This window comes from Amblyomma americanum, chromosome 1 (genome assembly GCF_052857255.1).
Source record: "Amblyomma americanum isolate KBUSLIRL-KWMA chromosome 1, ASM5285725v1, whole genome shotgun sequence".
Taxonomy (NCBI): Eukaryota; Metazoa; Arthropoda; class Arachnida; order Ixodida; family Ixodidae; genus Amblyomma; species Amblyomma americanum.
In genome coordinates, this window is record NC_135497.1 from 146,476,747 (window position 1) to 146,500,361 (window position 23,615).

A 23,615-nucleotide genomic window follows, 5' to 3' on the forward strand; every position below is an offset into this window, starting at 1 on the left:
ATTACTCAGAAGATGACATTCTCTACAACACAGGTAAACATACTACTTTTCTAAGACCATTCCATGAAACACATTGCCACAACCTCTCAGTGACCTTAGGCTATATCCAGGAAAAATACACCATGCCTTCTGCATGAAACACTGCATGTGTTAACATGCAGCAGGCTTCCCGCTAAGAATTGCAGATTCCTTGCTTTCACATCTCAAAATTGGAAACTTACGGCACAGAAGCTCAGAAGATTAGGAACCTCAGCCAAACATCATTTCCTCTCTGTGCAGTTGGCCACAGGCACATAAAAGCATCTTGTAAAACGTCACTGACGATACATTAAGAGTAGAGCATTTTTGCGGCTGAAGTGTTGCACAAGGGGCATTACAATTTGTTGTGACCTGTTGCAGTATCCCCGTTTAATGATGCAGTGTGACAACCACTGGAGAACACATTTTTGCAAAGGGATTGTATATATGTTCAGACACTGCTTATGTTAGGTTGCATACTTTCTTTCAATTCAAATAACATGCAGGTTACACAATCTGCATGTTGCTGTGCTCGTGACTTTTTCATTTACTTACGAAAAAGAAATTCCACTCCCCCACAGTGGGCCCGTGAGCAAGAGGAGCAAAAAACATTGTATCAGAACAGCACAAATGAAATATAACAAAATACTTGAGAGTACGACATTCAATTGTTTCAATTCACAGCTTTTTCGACAATGGTCTAAATTTTACTTTTCAGATGTTCTCAGTAGTACACTTCACAGACTCCAGTGACATAGCTGCAATACCATCAGCCTGGGTGCATAAAAACAAAGCCTTCTGGCCACCATTCAAGAGTTCGGCAAAAGTAAATGCTGCCATCAAGCACCAAAGGCAGCACGAGACACAGTAGTGGCAACAGTTTGCTTGCAGAGTACTCTCAAACACAGGTTAGGGTGGCTAGAATCTCTAGCCACCTTACACAGGTAAGTATATGGCCCGATAAGAATGTCATTGGATTGGATTGCTTGCAGCACAGACAGCATTCCAGCTGCATGAATGCTTGCTCGGACACAGGTGCAACATTCGCTGCACGGTTCACCCATTGAAATATTTAGTTGGACTGTCGTTCATGGGGTACAGCACAGCCTATTTTTTTTCTCAGCTACGTCAACAAAAGTACCACTGGTTCCAGTTTCAGTTGCGGCATTCGTTTTGGCGGCGATTTTGATTTGATTTCAGGATGATTGTCAATGAAAATTAGATCACAGATTGAAAACACTCCACGGTTAGCACATGTCAGCAGTGCAGTAAGAAACGACACTTCCAGCTCTCATGCTATAGAGAGCGAACATACTTTCAGTTACACGTCTGCGTAGTTTTTAAGCTCCATTATATTGAAACAAACTGTTCACAGCAGATGCATGAATTAAAAAGTACCTTAGTATTAAGACATATAGGCATTACTGACACATAAATGAAGTTTGTCAATAATTTTATAAATGTAGCTAGTATCCCTTACATTTCAAAGATGGTCACAATAACAAGTTTACTTATACTGTGCTTGCAGATCATGTCTCTCAATCATCTGCGTCTGCTTGTAAGCCAGGAAGACCAAGTAGTGTGCTTTCTAAAAACGACAGTCATCCATGTGAGACAGGTAAGTGAACTCTTCTTTTCTACCAAATTAATAATTAAGGTATACCATTTAAAATGCATGCAGAGACATTTTTGCATATCACTTGTGTGATTCTGCTGCTATAATGAATTTGTTTTCCATTGAGAACAACTGGAATCCTATCATTACATTCAGTAGTCGAACACCCTGCAGTGAACTAAATGATATATATTTCCATTTCGCTGAAACAGCAGCTGTGCAAATGTGTTTGTATATCACTGCATTCACATAATTTGTTGCAATGTATTCTCGAGGTCAGTAATTGTTTGTACTGGTACTGAATTACTTCTTTTTCTGTAGTGCAGCCCAGTGCCTTCATGGCACGTGCAGGAAACGACATTTTTGTTGTTTTTCTTTGGGTCACCAAAGTTAAGTTATCAGCTGGACAGTACAAAATACAAAATGCTAATTGCTTGCAAAAATTAACACTTGTCTAATTTCCTTGCCTATAAAATTGATGTACAGTAGCATTGCTAAGAATGGGAGCATGACACAAAGCTAGAAACATTTGTCCTAGCTCATAATTTATTTCTACAGAACATCCCTGTCTGTCTCTCTCTCTCTCTGTCTGTCTGTGTGTTTGTGTGTGTGTGTGTGTGAATGTGCGTGCGTGCGTGTGTGTTACATTTAGATTTGCTTCAATTTTATCTGAAACTTACAGATCACAAACTTTTGCCGTAATCAGCTTTCCTCTCTATTTTCTAGCTCTGGTCAATATTCTCCGGGAGCTCGAGCTAATCAAGGTGGAGCAAGCTCGACAGGCAGCTGTACTTTCAAAAATAGCTGCGAAAGTCATCAGTGAAACACAGTCTGCAGACACAGTTGCGCCAGATGACATGCCTGTACACCCAGTGAAGACAGGAAGAACTTGATATCCTGGAGGCAAGCAGAAAAGATGCGGCAACTTTTGCTGCACTAGTGAGTCAAATATCCCTATTATTTCACTCTTACTCAAAAATAATAGGTGGGATTTGACATGTTTGCATTCTGTGGTTCCTTCCTTACTTTCAGGTGGCCAAATTGGTGAAACAGATATTGCCAGCACAACAAGGCGGGTGTTCAGAAGATTAGTTTCTGGTGATGTTGCCGTTCCGTACAACTGGACAGGAAGGAAAGGAAAGAGCAGAAAAGCTGGCCATCATCCGCCTTGTATTCGGTAAGAGTATATACCCAGACTGCACTGACACTGTTCTTTTTTTTTTTCATAAAAACACTTGTATACCTAGAGTGGCGGTCCTGATCGTTGCAAACATTGCTTCCAGCTACTGTCCGTGTAACCCGTAGTGCAACAGATGACGAGGTGGCACGAGCACTTGCTGACTGGCTGCGCTTTAGCAACTCACGGCTCACTGCAGCCAAGGCAAGCAACAATCTTACTTTTGCATGCATACTAATGTGGCAATATAAAGCAGCAGTCTTTATAGAAGCAAACATGTGGTTATGATGACTGCCAGAAACAGTTTGGAATATTCATATATGGGTCAATTTCATATATGGGACGGAGTCTGGAATGATGACAGCATCGAAGAAAATCAAAACAACATACCAAATAAACAAATGAAAAACAACTCAATAGTTGGCCACTTCTAAAAAGTTGACTTCTACAGCAAACACCGATAATGACGGGGTGCTAACACATGTAGTGCCATATTTCTTTATATGGTACATTTCCAAGCTGACAGGTGCCGTCTTGTCGGCACTCTTGCCGAGAATCTTGGTCTCTTCAAACCGAGCCATGCATTCTTTGCATTTACAAACGTGCGCATCCAAATTTGCGTATTTGTCCTTTAAATCAGTTAAATCTTGGGCATGTTCCCCCAAACATTCATTGATGCAACGGCCAGTTTGGCCGCCATAAAGCTTTCCACGTGTCATGGGAATACGTATATACCGCTCCTGCGGAACATTTAACGAGTAGAGTGTCATGTTTTATCTGGCATCCATGTTTTTTGAAGCTGCAAATACGTGGGGACAACTTTGTTGGGTGCCGAAAAAACAACAGGGACTCTATGCCTGTTGGCCACTTTCTTGAGCTTGTGCAGGTCTTGTGCGTGTATGGCACCACCGTAGGCTTTTGGCCCTTCTGACAAAAATTATTGTAGGACTGTAAAAAGAATGAAAAATAAAGTGTCCCTGCCCGTGCCACTATAAGTATAACGGGCTTTGGTTCTTCTGACAGTCACCAGCTTTTCTTTGTGTTCAAGCTTCATTTTTTGAAGGAGGGTCTCGGAAACAGCAGTCAAGACCGAATAGAGAAACCCCGCTGCCAAAAGGAGGCTTGTCTGATTTTGAAAGCTCTTTTGCATTTGATGTGGGCATGATTTTTTTAGAATATTCCATACAGTGTGATACTATTGCTCTTTTCAGTCTTTGAATGCACCAAATCATCATGGTTTAATCAGGGTTTAATTTCAAGTCCCAAAGCGACTCTAGCTATGAAGGAACGCCGTAGTGAAGGGCTCCAAAAATTTCGACAACCTGTGGCTCTTTAACATGCACTGTCATCACACAGTGCATGTTACACAGGCCTCTAAAATATTGCCTGCATCAAAGCTCGACCCCTACAGACGGGACCGAAACCATATCTTCCGGGTCAGCAGCCGAGCGCCGTATCCACTGAGCCACGATGGCGGCCAAATCATCATCATCAACCTGACTACGTCCACTCTAAGGCAGAGGCCTCTCCCATGTCTCTCCAATTAACCCTGCCCTTTGCCAGCTGCGCCCACCGTATACCTGCAAACTTCTTAACCATTCTCGCTCTCTGCCACCTCTTGCTACGCTTGCCTTCTCTTGGAATCCACTCAGTTACCCTTAAGGACCATCAGTTATCTTGCCTTTGCATTGCGCGCCCTGCCAAAGCCAAATCATATCGCAACAAATCCTTTTATGCTGTAGGGTAATAGCCACAGCAAACATGACTTTCACAGAATGTTAGTTTTAGGTCTGAAAGCTGTAAAACAGCTGCGTCAGTTAGCTCATGGGCAAAAAAAGCTTGGCTCAGTGCAGGGGGTAGATGAAGGCCGTCTGCATTTTCAAAAGTACTAAAAAATCGCCAACAAACCTGAAAAACCTTTAAACCCCCCCCACACACACACCAATAAAGATACCTATCGAAATAAGGTCACGCAGGACCCAACGCAAGTGCCACTACACTGAAAATAAGGGGCAGGTTGTCTACAACAATGAAAGTTGAACTCAAGAAAACTTGCAATAAAGGAAAGAAATTTCAACAGACACTCAGCCGCCTTTTGCTTCTTACATTCCTTGACAGCCAACAAAAGGAGATCTTGCGGCATCTGTACTCTAAAGAAGCTGCACGACATCAGTAGATTTTTTGGTGAGGAAAGGGCGAGATTTCATTTAAAATCTGAATGTATGCTGATGAGTGCAAGTTATATGCCATAATTTCATCTCCCCTTGGTCACCTTTGCCTTAATAAATAATTAATCACATTTTCCAGATGGTGTAAAACATGCCAAATCAAGATTAACTACCATAACATGATCATTATGTCCTTAAGTAATAAAACTTGTCCATCCTTTTTCAGCTACAAATTTAATGATAATTCCCTTCAACACGTTTCTGAATATAAATACCTTGTTCTCAGGTTTAGCACTAACCTGTCCTAATCGAAATGCACGGATTCCATTACGTCTAAAGCTCTACAAAAACTAGGCTATTTGCATTGTACGCTAGCGAATTCTCTGCGTGACACTAAATTACTATCATATGAAGCAATTACATGCCCTATACTTAACTATGTTAGTCTAATTTGGAATCCTTAAAAGCAGTGCGAAAATACAGATTCCAGGCTGTGCAAAGGAAAACCATTAGATTTATCTAGCTCCATTATGACTACCAGTTCTCACCATAGTCAGCCATGTCTTCACATAACATAACACATCTCGCTGAATAGCGGTACGTCAACTGTTTATTTTTCACAGCATCATAAATTTGTCCTATTGTCTCTCTGGTAACAAATATGTCGCCTTCACTAAATTTTCTTCTCGTAGCGTGCTCTTAACATCACACCATTTTATGCGCATAGAAACACTTTCAAATGTAGTTTTTCCCCCCTCAAACAATTGAATTTTGTAATTCACTACCAGGTACCAACAGTTCCCTCCCATTAAACGAATTTGTCTGTGCTTCAACATAATTGTCCCTAACCTTTGTTGCTATACTTTAGTATGCACTTGCATTGCATTGTATATTTGTCTGCAGTGCCATGAACTATTCTATATTCCATCTCACATATGTTGCAGGCAACGCAGCGGAGGCTGCGGATATGCAGTCAAAAAACCATATTAGTAATCTTCTACATATCATTCATTCCACTTGAAGCCTCGTTGAGTGTTTTGAAGAAAACAGAGCACTATAAAACAAACGTCTAGCATTGGGAAGCATGGTTGGAGCATGGTTGAAGCTGTGCGGTGCTCGGTGTTTGGGCCCTCTGGCTATAATTTTTCACCGAGTTTGCACTACTTAGGTGCAGATAGAGTGAGAGCGATTTGCCCTACCACCTGCCTGTCATAGCACCACATGTCGTTCGTACTTTTCGAAATCTCGATTCGCAGAATGAAAGTGTGGCAAGAAGTGAAACGAAGTGCAGGACGGGTACTTGATATTTATCTTAATGAAATATGCCTCTGTTCACAGTTCGCTTTGGTTGCAGGGCAAAATACTTTTGGGGCGTGGGAGTCGTTTGTATGAACAGGCCTTGGTAGTGTTGACTGCTGTGTGTGAAACTGAGTACACAAGCCTGATGCTGACTGTGCTTGTGTCAGAAATACATTAACATCAGACTTATTATGGAAAATATGACATATGCCGCTTTAGCCTGGAAAATCTTACTCTTGCAGTTCCACAGGCACACCGTTGGCAGTGTGGCTACCATTTTCAGCTGGCATCAGCCGGAACCATATCATCTCCCCCTGTAAGTATACTCTTCAGCATCATTTACTGTTTTAAGCATGGCGAACCTATGGTAGTAGCTTACCGACTGAAATAATAAAGATATTTTGTTTGGAAGTGTGTTGGTCTGTTCTTATATTTTTCATGGACAGAAAACATTGACTGGAAAAGAGATTTGACTTTGGTTTCCTAATCAGAAGAGAAAGTTCCAGTAGAGCTACATGCACTGCAGCATTCTGTATGGCACTGGATGAACTGCTCGTCAGTCTCTGGCAGAGTGCTTGAATTGTGCCGTACAGCAAAGGAAACAATATTGTGGTGCGTTAGCTGCTGTTTTAGATACAAGGAACTTATGTAACATATCATTTAAGATTTTTGATTTCAGGTTGCACTTGGACCGAACGGTTGTCTGTGGTGGTGGTAAAAACTTTATTTTCGTCAAAATTCATTCAAAGGTGCTCTTTCATAGATCGAGTGGGGTCTGCATTGCGCTTTTCTTCTTTCCCTGCCTCACTGCTGGTGGTGATGTGGCCAGGAGCCCTTGGCGCTCGGTGACTTCCAAAGCTCTGCTCAAGGCCCAGAATTGGGTCTTCGGGTCGGAGCTGATCACCGTACCCCAATTGTCTGTGAAAAAAAAAATTCAATGATGTCTTGCATCTTAATAAGCTGTATAACAATTCTGCACTTGATATCCAAAATTTCTACATAAATGCACTCAATCTGATGGAAAGAGTGCCAAGGTTTTTTCCTTTCTTTCTCCTATCCGAAAACATGTGACTTCAAAATGAGTCTTATCAACGTTATTGTTGCGGCGTTGACAGGACAGGCAATAGCGGATGTACTTGACGATGAAGTTATAAATGCCGCGCCAGTAGTACTGGAGATGGATTCAAGCATGCGTCTTAAATACTCCCATGTGGAAACAGGTGCAGATTTGGGACCGGAGATGTCGGAGAATGACGAGAAGCCATTACCGTCCATCAGCTATTACGAATTGCAAAATGTGAAGCTTGGCAACAAAGGGCGCGGGATGCTGGAACCATAGATGAATTGGAGAGATAGTCTTGAAGAGAGACAATCCATTGATCTTTACATTGCTCAGAAGGCATGCTGCAGGTAGTGAGCGAAGGCCCAGCAGTTGTGGTGGGCAATAGTTTATGTGCGCATCAAAGCAGGTTGGTGTGAATCGAAGGAGGAACGAAATTGATGAAGCTGAGCGTGAAGTTGAGTGCGTTGAGGTGCAGGGAGAAAGGCGTCGATGGAGAAAACGAAAACGTCTGGATGCGAAGTGTTGAGTGCAGGAACTGGCGGGCTGCGGGCATCTACGTCGAAGGACGGCAAATCATCATTCTCGTTACTACACAAAATGAAATCAATGAGCTAGACGGTACCGAGGCACTCACCGCAACGCACAGTGGAAGCATCTGTAAACAGATTGGTCACGAACAACACGGTGAGGCCAGCTAACAGGGTGAGTATGGCATAAGGTATGGGCAGGTATATGCGGCACATAAAGAGTGGTAATGGTGTAAAGAGTATGTTGCCATCGCAAACAAGGTCAGAAGTGATGGGCACAAGAACAGAAGAGCACGCAGGCAGGTTAGTGTAGTCAGCAACGATGGCCTTGCCAGAAGCAGCAGAAGGGGCATCGGTCAACGAGGAACCACTGAGTGCAAACAACTCGAGTTCAGCACTAGCACAATCGATGACTGCGTTATGGCGCGACAGGAAGTCCCAACCCAAGATGATTTCATTACAACAGGTTGGCAAAATGATGAATTCAGTGACGCAGAAAATCTGAATAACAACACGAGCCGTGCACGTCGCTAATGGCGCAATAGCCTGCGTGCTTGCAGTACGCAGCAAGAATCCAGAAAGTGGGGTTGTCACTTTTCGCAAGGAGCGGCAAAAGGCAGTGGCCATAGCAGATACAGCAGCACCAGTGTTGACAAGCGCCAGAACAGAAACACCCTCTATGGAAACTGTGATGCAGATTTCAGAGAGATCAATGAGACCTTGACTTTCTTGCCTCAACAACTGCGGTGTCCAGTTTTCCTCTAGTGAAATATCCGGGCCCTGATGCATGGGAGAAAGGGAGTGGCGACAAGGAGAAGGTGAACGCCGGTGGGGAAGGTTGTGCTATCAGGTGAAAGAGGGCAACTCTGTGGCGGCTCGGCTGGCAGTGAGTATTCACTTGAAGGAGGCCAGTAACCGGCAACTTGGGAGACTGGAACACGACGACGGCAAAGCCGGGCCAAATGACAAGAGTAACAAATAGGCCGGTTGTCACCAGTACGCCAGGGATTGGCGAATTGTCGAAGCAGCCGGAAAAAAGGCGCTGGAGAAGGAGCGTAGGTTGGGCAGTAGTTAGGCGGCCACGGCCGTGCAACGGTGGCAGCGTAGGTCAGGGATGGGATGCAGCGAAAGGTACGGGCGGTTGTGCTGGTGCTGGCGGAGGGACCAATGGAAGGGCCTCAGCCACTTGTTCGCTGATGACATTGCGAAGGTCGGGCACCAGGTATGGAAATGGCACGGAGTGGGTGGCAGAAGCGAGAGTTCACGTGCAACTTCCTCACGCATGAAATATTTAGTTTCGAGTAGCCGGGTGCAGTCAACACGGTGGCAAGCGACTCAACAGGCGTGGCATGCTGTCGAGTTAGTACCTCTGCTTGCGCAGCTCATCGTTGCTCTGGTAGAGACTGACGACTTCGGCGATGGTGCAGAGATCTCGCGACAGCAGCATCTGAAAGGCGTTATCTTCGATGCCTTTCAAAATATGCTTGATCTTGTCAGCCTCGGATATCAGGTCATTGATGCACGAGCACAGGTTTACCACATCTTCAATGTAGCTTGTGTACATCTTATTCAACTGCTGAGAGCGCTCACGCAAGCGGTGTTTGGCGCATAGCTTGCACACACACAGCAGGCCGTCCGAACACTTCGGTGAGGTTCGCCTTAAACGCAGTCCATGTGCATAAGTCTGCTTTGTGGTTTCGAAACTACAGGTTGGCAATGTCGGTCAAATAAAAGATGATGTTGCTCAACTTGGTGGTATCGTCCCACTTGTTTTATGTGCTCACCCGCTCGTATGATACGAGCCAGTCTTCAGCGTCATGATCGTCAGTACCACTGAAGGGTGCGGGGTCCCGCTGCCGGAAGGAGCTGGAACAGAGGACTGCTGAGCCCACCTGCATGGCTTTGTGGTTGGCGTATTCGGGCATACCATGGGTTGGTAGTGTGCGGCTGCGAAGGTTCACAGCGGTACGAGGATGGGAGACTGAACCTCCACCTAATATAACGGGGGCGTAGGTCAGCTAAAGACCCTCGATAACTTATAAGTAAGGAAAGGCCTTGATCCTGCCGCCAACGTCAGTGACAGGCTCATTTCTAGCGCGTGACCTTGCTCCGCCCCTCCGCCACCAAAGTTCCCGCTCGTGTGGGTGGGGAGCTCGCGTCGAGTAGCTGACGGCTGCTGTGGCATCGCCTGTTCTGTTAACGGCCCACAATCTTCTCCCTTCAACGAATTTGTTTATTTATTTATTTATTTTTTGCTGAAAGATCGAGATATCAGCATACACACATTGCTGTGCTAATTATGGTCTGGGAAAGCTGTAATGCCTTGTTGCTGTACAGTTGGGTGCCGAAACCGGACGGAAGACTGCAAGAAAAATATTTTGCATCCCGCGCAGCAAGCAAAACTTGACAAGAAGAAATGTGTGGTTCACAGAATCAGTCGGAAAGACTCAAACTTCGGCAATTGCCCGACTATGGAAGGTAAACGATGTTTGCTACACAGAGGTACAAGAAAAAGGTTACAAGTGCGTGTGCCGAGCTGCGACAGTATTTCGCACGCGTGCATGAATGTTGAGGACCAAAGTCCCTTATGAATATCACTGCATTCTGATGTAGCCACGGCTGATATAGTCCAGCTACCATGGCTCATGCGGATAGCGCGAAACAAATAAACTCGCGCCGTCTTCGGCTGTGACTATGTTGCCCACCGTCGTGGACTTGAGACTCTTGTCTCAAATGCTAGAAATCAATATTCTTCTGTTTTTTTTTTATTGGATGAAGCTAATTTTAGTTATAAAAGTATAACCTATTTTGAAAAGCGCAAACAAACAAGCCCGCAACATACGGAATCCAGGCTACAGAGCACTCATCCTCTCTCGTGTCCTTTTAGCACGCGTTTGAAATTCAAGGACAGACATGTTGTTTATACCTTGGTCTTCTTTTTTTTCCACTTTTGGAAAGAGTAAGGCGCCTGCACGTATTGTTCCCTCGCATGTGAAGATAGGTTCCCCGCTTATGAATTCCGCGGGCCATGGTTTAGCGTGGGCGTCATCTGCCACACAGGACCTTTCTAGGTGGCACGCGCGGCAGTTGTCTCTACCTTTTAAGAAGTACAGAGGGACCTTAAGGTCGGCGCTTAGGCGGCAGCTGCGAAGCAGTCTTTGGTCTGTCAGGGTTGGCAGGCTCTTGCTCTAAGCGATGGCAGTGCAGCTGTGCTAATTCCCATTTTATCCCTCACACCTTAATGAAGTTTTTTAACTACAACCATCTGCACTATTTTGCGGGAACCTCCCGCTTGCATGTCCCATTCCCATCAGCCTGCAAGAGCATATGATGGGTCGCAGGGTTGCTTGACACCATTAACTGACTTCCACAGCGCTACGTGATTTTGTATTCAGTGAAGGCACCCACTTTGTGGTAGTTACTGTAGTAATGCATGAAGTTTGTGATACTTTCCTGTAAGCGGCGCTTACCTCCAGCTATCAGTCAAGATTTCAAGATATCTGCAGTTTGTCAAGAAAATACTTCAAGGCAAATGGCAATATAAATGCATGGGGCTGTGGGGAGTGGCTTGGCTCTGCAGGAATTTTTGCCGGAACCTGTATTTCGTTATATGTGATTTCGAGGTAACAAAGCTGTAGTGAACGATTCTCACCAATCGTTTTGCATGGTGTTTCTTCTACAATTGCTTGTAACGTCTTCATGAATGCACATGAGCGAAATAAAGCGAAAGGGAAGATTTTAGAAATAAGTGATATCATTTGCGCCACTGAAAGACAAAAACCTCGATGCAGCGAAGTTTGTGATATAACGAAGTTCTTCCAAAAAGTACAACTTTGTTATATCGAGGTTCAACTGTGTGTACTTTCCGACTGAGATGTACGGGTAAGCCACTATAAATGAGCTCAAAATAGCTGCCAAATGTATTCTACCCCATTCGTATTCTCCTAGCTATTCTGCTCTCATGGCCCAGATCTACAATCACTACTTGTCCTACACAGCTATATCCCTTTATCACTTCCAATGCCTTACTGCATATTGTTGATATTCGTGTATTTATAGAATGCTGAAGATTATATCTTTTCATATCAACACGATTGCGCTCAGCGTCCTGTTCAGCGGAAAACCCGGTGTAGTCCGTCAGCGTTGTGTCAAACTCTGGACTGGTTGAAAAGTTGGCTACATCACACGTGCAGCAACGAAATTGAAAAGTGATTAAAACATTACAAAACTGTTGATTAGATGGTTGCAACATGACTGAAAACTCATTAGGACATTTGGAAATATAAACTAAGAACTGCAAGTGGGGTAATTAGTCTGTAATCGAGCCCGACCATTGGGTTGCAAGCCAGACACGCTACCTCTACGCCACGCAGGCACATTGGTATGGCTTGGTTAAAGCGGGGCTTTATACATATGTCAAATGGTTTTTACACAATGATGAGATTGTGAGAGAGGAAGCAGTGTCCGTATCTACGCGGCCTAGAGGAGCGAGCAGTTGAAGGACCCATAAATTCTGTCGCGTGGTACCTTAAAGGGAGGCCATAAGTGTCCCCCAAATTTTTAAATTGTAGTCTCACTGTTTTTTATTTTCTACTTTATTTCCAGAAACCCTAAAGGCCCTCACTACAGGGGTATTAAATGGGGGGCCAACAAAAATGAAAACATAGAAATACAACAGCGAACATCTAACGTGACAAATTGAACTATACACAAAACTAGAAATAACGCAAGAAATAAATACGCTACAAGTATCAAAATGTGGTGGAACAACAACATGAAAATGGAAATAATGAAAAAAGCAACATAATAAACAGTACAAAAAATTAACACATTACGATGAGCAGAGCTAGAAAAACTACACATCGCTTTCATTTTTTAAAACTTCAAATAACGTCGCATTCATTTTACTTGCAATTGTAGAAGACAGCCAGCTCCGGTCAGCCATGGTTTAGGAATGAAATATTTTTGCAAAAGTCGAAGTGTGCCATGTGATGTGTTTGATCTCGAATGCATGGTCATGGCGTGGGACGACTGCCAAGAATGAGTGAAAGAAATAGTCATCGAGCAACAGATGATAGGAAATTTTGTGCAAAAGTGTAAAGCAAGCAGAGCAAGTCTGTAATGATGGGAAAGGTTATCAATCAAGCCCAACACAAGCTTTTGAAACCATTATGCTAGTGGAATGCAAGTAGTCTGAAAAAATGAAATGAGCATGGTTTTACAGGGATTTGCTGTCACCTATGATGTAGGCTTGCTCTGGGTCCCATATGGCTGAAGCGTACTTGATTTTAGGTCGGATTACGGTACCATAAGCAAGTTTTCGTAGCTGCACAGGAGCATGTTGAATGTTTCGGCTTAGGACACCAAGAGAATGGTTAGCAGTGGCTGAAATAAGTTAATGTGATATTTCCGGGTTAAGTCGGACTGGAGGTAAGCTCCTAAATACTTGTAAAGTGGAAGCTGTCTCAACTGCTATACCATTAAAGGGTCCCTGAAAAGGTTGTCTATAAAATGCTAGCATTATGTAGAGTAAAGGCCAACGAGCGTTCATGCCGCATACAAGACCTCAAAAGCAAGCCGGTAATTTACAGTAATATTTTTAAAATTGCCCGCTTCCACGCCTAGCAGTGACCTGCGGTGCAGGGCTTTCGCCCAAATCCGTGCTCGTTGCCTCAGCAGCGGACTGTAAGGCAGCCGGCGGAGGGGGCAAGTGCAAGGAGGCCGGCAGAGGAGTGCCGACATTTCAGCATGAAAAGACTGAGGAAAGGAGAGGCAAAAGTGTGAAGTCGCGGAAATTCAAATTTTGACTACATATAACTCAGCTTCTATGAAGCGCATCTGAAAAATACTTGCAGGAGGATATTTGTGAAGTGGTGCCCTTTAGCATTCTGGGCACATCGCATCTTTGTTGAGGCCTCCTTTCACAGCCCCTTAAGAGTGTATGTGGTCTCAACTGTATGGTGGCATATAGAACTGAACGACTCTGCCGGTTTTTTAAAGCAATTTGAAAATGCATGCACATGCAGGTCATTTGCAGGCTGCCTATGTCAAGAACCCTGTACTGATGTTCTCACCACACAACTAGGACACCCAATTTCTCTCAAAATCTTCCACACCCATTCCTATATGGTACTTTTTATTATTTGCAAAGCTTAGATGTACAGCCTGCCTATAAGCTCCAACATCCCAAGGCAGCATTGCCTGGTCCTTAGAGCAAATAAATTAAATGAACATAAGAAGGTCATGGGTTCAGTTCCACCGACAGCATGCCTTTTTTGTACTCTATTTACTATTCTGTTATCTTTGAGCTAAAACAAAATTGTTACTCTACTGATTTCTTGTTGATCAAAACCACAAATAAAAATATTCCTCTATGCTTTCCTACGTTTTGGTGGCTGTTGCTTCTTTTATATGAGCATCAAAAGCACTAAGTTGACATATCACAGCAGGATACTCCATTCAGTCACACATAGCTCATGTTTTGCAACTGCTAACTGACACACATCAATGAAATTAGGGTTTATGATGATGAATTTTTATTGCACAAGGGCGTCTGTGGCCAAAGAGCGCCATGGCACAAAGTTTTTTTCTTATACTCAAGGTGGGGTCAAAGACCAATTTCCCAAGCATTTCACCCTAAAGAAGCCGAGCACCAGGCAGGGGAAAGCTTGTACTCATTGTATCACCGGTGGGTACCCGGTGGCACCGGGGATTGAACCCCACACCTCCCGCATGCGAGGCGGATGCTCAAACGACAAGGGCATCGCTGCGGTTCAAATTAGTGTGGCATTATTCTGAATGAAACAAAAACTTATCAGTGTCAGTACTGCAACTTGTGTCTTTTCGGCAACACCTGGTTGGCCGAAATGCTGAAGTGAATGAGCCGACACTTTCAATTCGACTGGCCAACCAAGTGTCGCCGAAAGGGACATTTTCGAAAGCAACGCAGTTGGAATACAGACCCGCGTAAGAACACTGCCGCTACTCCTCTCTTTGCAGACCATGCTAGCTGTGAAAGCCTAGTGTTATTCTTTAAGCACCAGAATAACTGGATAAGGAAGCAGAGAGGTAACACAGCACATAATCCATGAAAAAAAAAAATTGAAAACACTGAAGGTAAGCTGTCTGAAATCCAAAATTTTCTTTAAGAACTGCACTGGAACCATGCCCTACCCTGAAAAAAGCAGTACAGATATACACACCGAATGCTGGTTCACCATCCTGTGCAGTACATTTGGCCATGCCAGTCATAGTTGTCGACTATTAACAAGGTGAAGACAGGATCAAGACAAGAGAAAACTGCACATTGCCTCAGAGGGATCCCAGTCTCTGCATATGCACCAAAAAGAGAAAACACTGAAGTAAAAAAAATGCCCACTCTGGGGAAGGGTAAGATGTGGATAATTTTGTGCCGATCAGAAAGTTATAATGCCGGTAGCTGCCTAATGAATAAGCAGAACAATGCAGAAAATTTGCCAGCACAGTTGATGCATTTGCTCTTTGCAAGGTACAATGCAGGAAAGCATGAATATGATTAGGTTGTATGAACTGAAAAAACATGCAGGCAGAAAAATAGAAGCACCCCCTTGCCCATTTTTTGTTCTGTGTCCTTGTCCACTTATTGCATAGTGAAGTCACATTTCAGGTATTTACCAGCTGGCCCACCCAAAAGTGCTACATTAAAGCACTTGGGGCAGTTGCACTGCTCTTTCCTACATGAGAGGCCTGCCCTAAGGGCACTAGCTCCCCTACACAAAGCAGGCTGGCTCAGCTTCATCCAGTCTTCAATGTCTGAATACACCGTCACCATATTTGACAGGTACTGGAAGACATGAACTGGCTTTTATTTGTGGGCATGGGAACTGGCACCAGCCATCTTCCCTACACAATCCTCAAAAGGAAATGAAGCGTTTGGAACAACCCTTCAAGCCAGCCTGTCCATACTCTCTCCTCCTCAGGAACCGTAAACAAATCTAATGGCCGCAGAGATAGCACTGGTCATGGTGCACACCCTAGCTAAGTAATATGCATTATTTAGCACAGAAGTTTAACCTCAGCAGACAAAAACAAAAAAGGGAGTCCACTGAAGCAGTCCAGCTTATGGGATAAATATTCCCACAGTCGTCCAGAAAACTGACTACGCTCAAATGAAAGCTATTAAATTCACTCGAATTACATGCAGCATTCAAATGACTACAATAAAAGGCTGATTTGGCTCAGCCGCTCATGGAGAAAGAATTCACGCCCTGTGGCAACACTTCACAGCCGTGCTGCATAAGAGTTGTAGCTTCATCAATGTAGGTAAGCCATTTCACACTGGGGAAACCTTCAGTTAAACTGCAGCTTTCTTCTGCACAGCAACCGCGGTTCCCCACCTTTCGTGAATTGCACAAGGTATCCATGGTGCAGGTGAGTCCATGAGCAGAAGCTGCTAGGAAGGATATAAGATCCCACAATCGTTGTGCAACGAAATTATTCGAAACTATTCACCCTGAGAAAACAACGGTGGTTATGACAGAAGTAGAGGCGCATTGGATAATAAAATACAAAAGAAAGGCGCTTTCGTGCGCGCCACCGGCGACAGATCGAAGCACGGGAAGCAACTACACGATCGGGCTTTTAAGCGCAGGGAAACGAGCTCACCGTGCCCCTCCGTACTCTAAATACACCTTCACTTCGAAGCCTTCGCGAAATCAGTTCGCAGGGCGGTGCCGCACAAATAATCGCGACCATTGTATGTGTGCCGAAGCAGAATCACTTCGAAAAAGCTCGAAGACAGTGTGGGAGAGCAGCGACGATATTCCAACATGCGTGCACGACGCTGCCTTTTTGCAGTAGTCGCGAAAGTCCGGAGAAAGCTACAGGGAGGGGTTCCGTGAAAACGTATTTCGGCGGGCCCGGTCATAACACCAAGCCCACCAAACCGATGGATGGATGGATGGATGGATACGGCTGAACCCTTTAAATCGGGCGGTGGCTCAAGCCACCTAGCCATGTCTTGTGAAATTTTACTCCTGTCTTGCTTTTAGCCACCAATCGTATAACCTTCGCTTGGTTACTTCTAACCTCTTAAAATCCACTTTCCATTCACTATCCCTAAACCCCAATGCCTTGGGTAAGTCAGCCCCGCTGCTTACCACTGTAGGGTGAAGCTTTTTACAGAGAAGTATCAAGTGTTCAGCCGTTTCCTCCTCCTCTCCGCACGCAATGTACATCTACCTTGCGCAATGCACAAAGTGTCTATCTGCGCCACCGCGCAGCTGCCAGGCGAGCAAAAGCAGAGTTCGAGAGTAGGAACAAAACAACCACGTTACTTCTGCTAATTAAAAAAAAATAAATTTTCTTTTTGCCTTCTTTTTTTTCTCTTCGCGCCTGCGCAGAACACAAGATCGCGCGTCCGCGAATGTCAAGTACCCTGACGGATTCATTGTAGACTTGGCTTGGCTAACTTGCAATTCTCTAAGGTTGTTGTTTTTTTTTTCTTTTTCAAACCGCGCCGCCAGAACGCCGAAACAACCGGAACCGCGTGCTACTTGTTGCATATCAACGCAGCACTCGTCAAATAATCAGTTAAAGTTTGCCCCAAGCTTTTTCTAAATTTGTTTCGTTCGCCGAAGCCGCATGGCTTCTTGCAAGACGCGAACAAAGCTGGATAAACTTCCATGACGGACTTGGTTCGCTGCCTTCAAGAGTGCAGAACGTGTCAAACGTGTAGAGAAGAGCGGGTCGTAAGGTAACGCGTGGTGATTCCGGGGGAACTGTCTGTGAACGTAGTCAGTCATGGCGTACCCCACTACCTACTACCATTGGATGGCGCCACACCCGTATCCGCTGTACGCGGATATGCCCGGCTTCAGAAGAGCTTGCACGGCCTCTTCGACAAACGACTGCTGGCTGTGTGATGTGTTGACAAGCTGGAACAGTGCTTTGCGATACTGCCGTCTCAACCTGAGGGAGGAGGAGCCTGGAAAGTTGTGCCTGCAGACTTTGCGCTGTGTCTTCCTTGCCGATGACGTTGCACCCAGAGACAAAGCAGCAGTCCACAGCGCGGCTTTCTTGCTGGCTTACCTCCCTCGGCAACACAAGTGCATCAGAAGGATAAGCCTTCATGGGGAGCATTTGCCTCATCAGCGAGGCCCATTAAGGCTCCTGCTCGGAGCTGATTGGTGGCCACAACAGCCAGAATGCAACGTGCAGTACCTCGAGATTTCCGAAATCGTCGATTTCGAATGGAACATTCTCTTGTGCGGCCTGGGTCGTGTCAGCGCACTCAAATGCTTGATCATTGAACGCGCCATCATCGACAACGATTACGTCTCGAAACTCGATCAACTCCTCGCAGCGAATTCAAGGGGCCTGCAGAAACTTGTGATTTCCTCAAGTCGGGCGGAAACCGACGGAATCTCCGACAGGCTGATCAGAGCTATCTCAAATTGCACACATCTCACTGAGCTTTCATTTGATGGCCACTTGACGACAACCGGTGTTGTCGATTTGGGCCGGTTGCTACTGTCATGCGAGAATATTCAGAAGCTCTCTCTTCGAGATCAGTTTGGGGACGAATGCAGGCTAGCACTTTTGGGGGCCCTCAGCATTTTTGTCAAAACTAATGCGTCGCTGATGGAGCTACATTATGAAAGTCTAAGCTTGGACGTCATAGAACTGCTGAATGCACTGAAGTTCAACCGCACCTTAAAGCACCTAGTTTTGAGTGGCTACAAACACAACCAAAAAACATTTGGAAGGGAACATGGTGCAGCCTTAGGGGCGGCATTAGCAACGAATTCTGGTCTTCGGAGCTTGGTGATTTCTCACTGCACCTTCAGCGAGTTAGCTGTTGAAGATATTTCAGCTGGGCTGGCCCTCAACACCTCCTTGGAACGTTTTGATCTCTCTCATTGCAGAGTCAACTTTGGTGTGGCATCAGCATTGTGCCGTGTACTTTACATTAATCGCACTTTACACATGTTGGTGCTTGACCTCAATGGAGAAGCCATTTCTGAACGGTATGTATACAGTGTGCTATAACATTACAGAGTTCAATCACAAGTCACAATTTTGTTCATTTATAAGTTGAATTTGAAATTATTCTCACAGTTTTTCAAGCCATGGATACAGTTTAGGTGCACTTTTGTGTTAATAGCTGTGGCAAACAGAAGAATGCCGGCAGCGATGAAAATGCTGTCAGGAAAAGTTGAAACGAGCCTCGTTCATGCATGAGGTTCCGTTCTCACAAACAAGCATTGCAAATAAGGCTCATATGTACGATGTAGGCTGTAAAGCTGTTTCTCAACATCTCGCCTGCTAACTCTTTTCTTTATGTCATCTTATCAAAAGTCTTACTTTTCAGAGTGAAAGCTTTCAGTTATCACAAGTAATTGCTTCTGTGTTACTAATTCTCTGCACTTCATGATCTATTAGCCTAGTACACAGGACTCGGAGAATTTGCTTTTAGTGGGTTGCTGATATATGTTTTTTGCTGTTGGTGCCCTCATACCTCCTTTGCAAATGAAAACATCTGACGTGTGACCCCCCAACAACTTCGTGCACTCCAGTTTAATAGGTACAGTCAAAGTACCAAATGCTAAATAGCATTATGTTAGTGGTTCTTCTCACTAAAGTTATGGCTTGCTCGCACTCCAGTTGCACTCAGGCAGCACTTCTGCAGTTGCTCTAGTTGAATGGCTCATTTCATTGCAGCACTTGCATTTTTAAAATCTAGGTGACAGATCCAAATATGGTGCCTTCTTTGGGAACGCTTGTCTCGAAACATAGCACAATGATTAGTGACTCTGTCTTTCACATTGGTCTCTGAACTAGCACTCCGAACGACTCCAGGGCTTATTTAGTGCTGCAGGAGTGTTGCAGAAGTGATATCCAGAACCTCGTACGGTCACGTTCTCTAGTCCTGAATACGAAGTCGGCCATTTTACATCTTTCATTCCCTCTTCCACTACCCTTGTGCCTAGTAGGAGTCAAGACCTTCTCTATCATGCAGGCCAACCCTTTAGGTAATTCATTGCCAGGATTCACTTTCAATAGCAGTAATAATGGAAAACTTGCCATTTTGAGCCTCATCAGCTGGAAAGACCCAGAGTTTTAATGTGATCGTGTTAGGGCTGCCGTTCTGCGGAAAATTCATCAGCGGCAGCGCCCTAGTTGGCAGAAAGCAGGTTGCCAATCTACCACCTAGGTCACGTGACCTTGTACATCATCATAACATGCCTACCTTGAGCAATCATATAACGTGCCTATTTTGAGCAAACTACCCACCATGGCAGGTGGCAGTTAAAGTAATGTTTGGTCGCTAGAAGTTGCTCAGGAAGAGCAGCCTGAGTCTCGCAAGCCCCACCGGTGGCTGTGTTTTAAAGAGCCACCTGCTGGGCCAGTGGCACATCGCTTAATCGCTGCACCACTGCTCCAGTAGTAGTATGAGGACCCCCCCCCCCGATCTGTGAATGTATAGTAAAGAATGACCAATGCTGCATATATGGGCATGTAAGCTGAACTTAGGCGAAGTGGTGTACAAAGAGGACCTTGAAAGAGGCCGCTGAAGGGACTCGTTAATGCTATCACGTCAGTGTCCCCTTAAGCTTTTTATGGAAGAGACATGTCCGAATTTGTGTTGATGAAGGTTTCTGGTGTTTTAACGAGCATAAAAGGCATTGTTTTTGATGACAAGATTACTTGGTTTGCTAACTAAGTTCACATAAAACTAAACTGAACTTTTAGAGAGCTTCCCTCCTGTTTTTCAATACCAGAGCTGTTCTTAGTGCACGCTGCTTGTGAAAAAAAACTAATTGGTGCACAAATGCTTCTCCTTGCAGGATCAGGTTTTCCGAGCAGGTGGCAGCAGCCAATTGCTACCACCGTGTGGGGATGCGCTGGGACGAGACCAGCATGCCGAACTTTGTGAATGCGTTGCAGCAGCCGTCACTTTGCCCACTAGAATGTCATATTGAATCCAGTCGTTTCTCGATTAGGTCACTGTCACAGGTGTGCTCAGCGCTTGTTTCGAGCACCGTGGAGTCGCTCTCGGTGGCATTCATTGATTCCTTCCTCACCGAGCCAAGACATCATGTGCACGAAGCAATCCGCAAGAACCAGTCCATTGTGAGCCTCAGCTTGCAAGAAGATAGGATCTCCTCTGGAGCTTGCATATTTGTGGCCAAAGCTTTGTTAGAGAACAGGACAGTAACCAAACTTTCCTTGAGGATCAATGGTTGGCACACCGGTGCGGCAGAGACTCTTTCAGAGATCTTGTCCAAGAACCAGACTCTAGAGAAGCTGCTGCTCAACTGCAGTCATGTAGATCTATGGTGTGTGGATGTCATTGCCAGTGGGCTTAAGGAAAACCGTACTTTAACTCATTTTTCCATTTTTGATGAAAGGGATAATGCCAGTTGCTCAACCATGGCTGTCGATGAATGCGTCGACCGGAACCTGAGCAGTTGGAACTGTGCAGTGCAGTTTGTGCTTGAGGTCTGCATCAGCAGACGGCGAGCAGAGATTTTTGAATCATTGCAAGGAATGCCTTGCTTCCTTCAGCGTGTTGCAGCAGCCTCTGGAAAATCTCTGGAAGAAGCTGCAACAATGGTGGAAACTGCAAAGTGTTTCATAAGGAGTAACTATCTTTTCATAACTGGGGTGGTGTGTCGGGGCATCTGCTGCTACCCTAGCGGACAGATGCAACTTGAGCATTTATATAGCGACTGCTGGCATGCGATCAGTAAGTACCTCAGGGTGTCTGACGTGATTAGGCATTGACTGTGGCAGAGGACTGCCAATAAATGGCCATGCTTTATTGTGGTACCACTCTTCTAAAATTGCTATGCCTTTTCTGCCAGAGCTTGGCTTTGGCAAAGCTTTTTTTTTTGTCATTTCTATGCAAAAACAAGTGCTTATAGTCAGATGCAACTTAAGTCTGCAGTGAAGCTCCACCCACATTAAGGACCGCCTCACAAAATTCTTCCACGACAAAAAAAGTAGCCCATTGTTAAGGCTTCTCTTGTCACTTAAACAAGAAGCTAATCACAAGAAAAAGGTTATAAGCTCTAGAATTTTGATACTTGGCTTGTTTAAGAAAGTAAAACATTAAAAAGCTGATTTCGTTTACTTTTGTGACTGGCTTGTGGAGCAGTACAGTAGGCCGCAGACCGTTCTGTGCATGCGCAAGGAGAAAGAAGATGGCAAGGAGGAAATTATATTTTTTTTTTGTTAGCAGAGGTCACGTGGTTGTTTTGTGCCTACTCCCAAACTCTGCTTTTGCTCGCCCGGTAGCTGCACTATGGCGGTTTCAAAGGTCGGTGGTTTGGTGGGTTTGGCCTGATGACAGGGCTCGCCGAAACACCTTTTCACGGTACCCCTCCCTGCAGCTCTCTCCAGACTTTCGTGAGTACTACAAAAAGGTAGCATCGTGCACGCGGAGGCTTCGAAGTGAGGGTGTATTTAGAGTGCGGAGGGGCGCGGTGAGCTCGTTTCCCTGCGCTTGAAAGCCCTATCGTGTAATTGCTTACCATGCTTCATCGGTTTAGGCTTTCCTTCCTAGCGTTCAGGTGGGGTCTCAGGTTTTCTGCGAACTCCGGTCTTTGTGCAGTTAGTCTTCACTTTTTGTGGTATTTATATCTGCAACTTTACTTATGAGTAAATATTTGAGCGGGCACTTGCGTAAGCGCAGGTGGCTTATTAACGCAGATGGCTCATTTCACGAGTTATTGCCTGGCCTTCATGAATAATGCGTTATTGACATCATTAGTCAATGCTTTCTTGCACTTCTGAGTACACACTGAGCTTTTTTGGGGGGGGGAAGCTGTCATGCAGACAAGCAAATTTCCGCTTTACTCTCATGCCACCAAGTGGCCACCTGGTTTTGCTTTTAAACGACCTGGTAAAAATGATTTGAGTCTGCATAATGTACAGGTTTAATGCTCATTTTACAATTAAAAATTTCATTTCTGCATATTGCTCAAATATACCTAACCTGTTGAGTGATCATTGCTCCACATCAATCTGGTTTTGAGCTGAATTAGCTGGAGCAAGGACCCATACCAAAAATTTTTTCCTTGTATTAAACATGTTTCTTATACTCACAAACTGGGTTGTGTAGTCAAGGGAAAAGCCCAATTTACTGCATGAGCTCTGCCTTTGTCTTGTGCAGTAGTTTGCCATAACATTTACAAAACACATCACCATTTACCCAGGAGTGACCTTCTCCCATCTGATAGTGGAGGGGAGGATGTCACAGCCTTTCATGCATTGTTACAGTGCTCCCTAAGGGTACCATTGATCTTCTTGATTGCCCGTAGTGTTTATTGCATATCAAACGTAGACATAACACCTTCCACTCAAGAAAATGATTGTAGCGTACATTTGTGCAGGTGGGTTGCTTTTGAGAGTCAATGTTGACTAAAAACACAACCCTGACAGTCTTCAGAAGTAGAAAGAAAATTTAATGTAAAATGCAATATGTACTGATTAACTTTATATGTGTGTGTTTTTTTTTTCATGCTTTTGAGACTATTGGAGACACCCGGCCAGTGTGGCAAAAATTTTTTCCCAGTTTTTGGTTTCTGTAATTTAGCCTTTTTTGTGTTCACAGCTGTGAGAACCATGAAATTCTGCCAGTTGCCTGTAATTGACAGTAAAAATCATGCTACAATTTGTTTCTTTTTGGCATAAAAACTGACTGATTTTTCGTGCTGCCACAGCCATCTTTTGGAAAAGAGTGCATTGGACATCCCAAGCAGGC

The 23,615-nt window shown here is 44.7% G+C and overlaps 1 protein-coding gene and 1 long non-coding RNA gene across 6 annotated transcripts; one reads left to right on the forward strand and one right to left on the reverse strand.

The window, feature by feature from the left end:
• Nucleotides 1–40: 40 nt before the first annotated feature.
• Nucleotides 41–23,464, forward strand: LOC144113835 (uncharacterized). Of its 2 annotated transcripts, XM_077647176.1 has the most exons (6): nt 41–1,636; nt 2,360–2,572; nt 2,666–2,810; nt 2,917–3,014; nt 6,520–6,593; nt 20,695–23,464. In XM_077647176.1, exons 3-6 carry the CDS (start codon nt 2,735–2,737, stop codon nt 21,632–21,634), a joined length of 1,188 nt encoding a protein of 395 aa, XP_077503302.1. In that variant the 5' UTR covers nt 41–1,636; nt 2,360–2,572; nt 2,666–2,734; the 3' UTR covers nt 21,635–23,464. The 2 variants fall into 2 exon arrangements, with proteins under 2 accessions (XP_077503302.1, XP_077503301.1); XM_077647175.1 differs by lacking the exons at nt 41–1,636; nt 2,360–2,572; nt 2,666–2,810; nt 2,917–3,014; nt 6,520–6,593 and adding an exon at nt 17,356–18,873 and having other exon boundaries at nt 20,695–23,458.
• Nucleotides 6,977–17,187, reverse strand: LOC144113845 (uncharacterized). Of its 4 annotated transcripts, none has more exons than XR_013310886.1 (3): nt 17,087–17,187; nt 15,070–15,196; nt 6,977–7,195 (listed from the first exon to the last, which is right to left on the reverse strand). It is a non-coding gene; the product is annotated as an uncharacterized LOC144113845 (long non-coding RNA). The 4 variants fall into 4 exon arrangements; XR_013310884.1 differs by having other exon boundaries at nt 17,005–17,130; XR_013310885.1 differs by lacking the exon at nt 17,087–17,187 and adding an exon at nt 16,511–16,947.
• Nucleotides 23,465–23,615: the final 151 nt, after the last annotated feature.

Coding starts and splice junctions, on each gene's coding strand:
- LOC144113835 (XM_077647175.1), top strand. CDS start 17,648: ATGGCGTACCCCACTACCTACTACCATTGGATGGCGCCACACCCGTAT. Junction 18,874..20,694: donor GGAGAAGCCATTTCTGAACG/GTATGTATACAG, acceptor TTCTCCTTGCAG/GATCAGGTTTTCCGAGCAGG.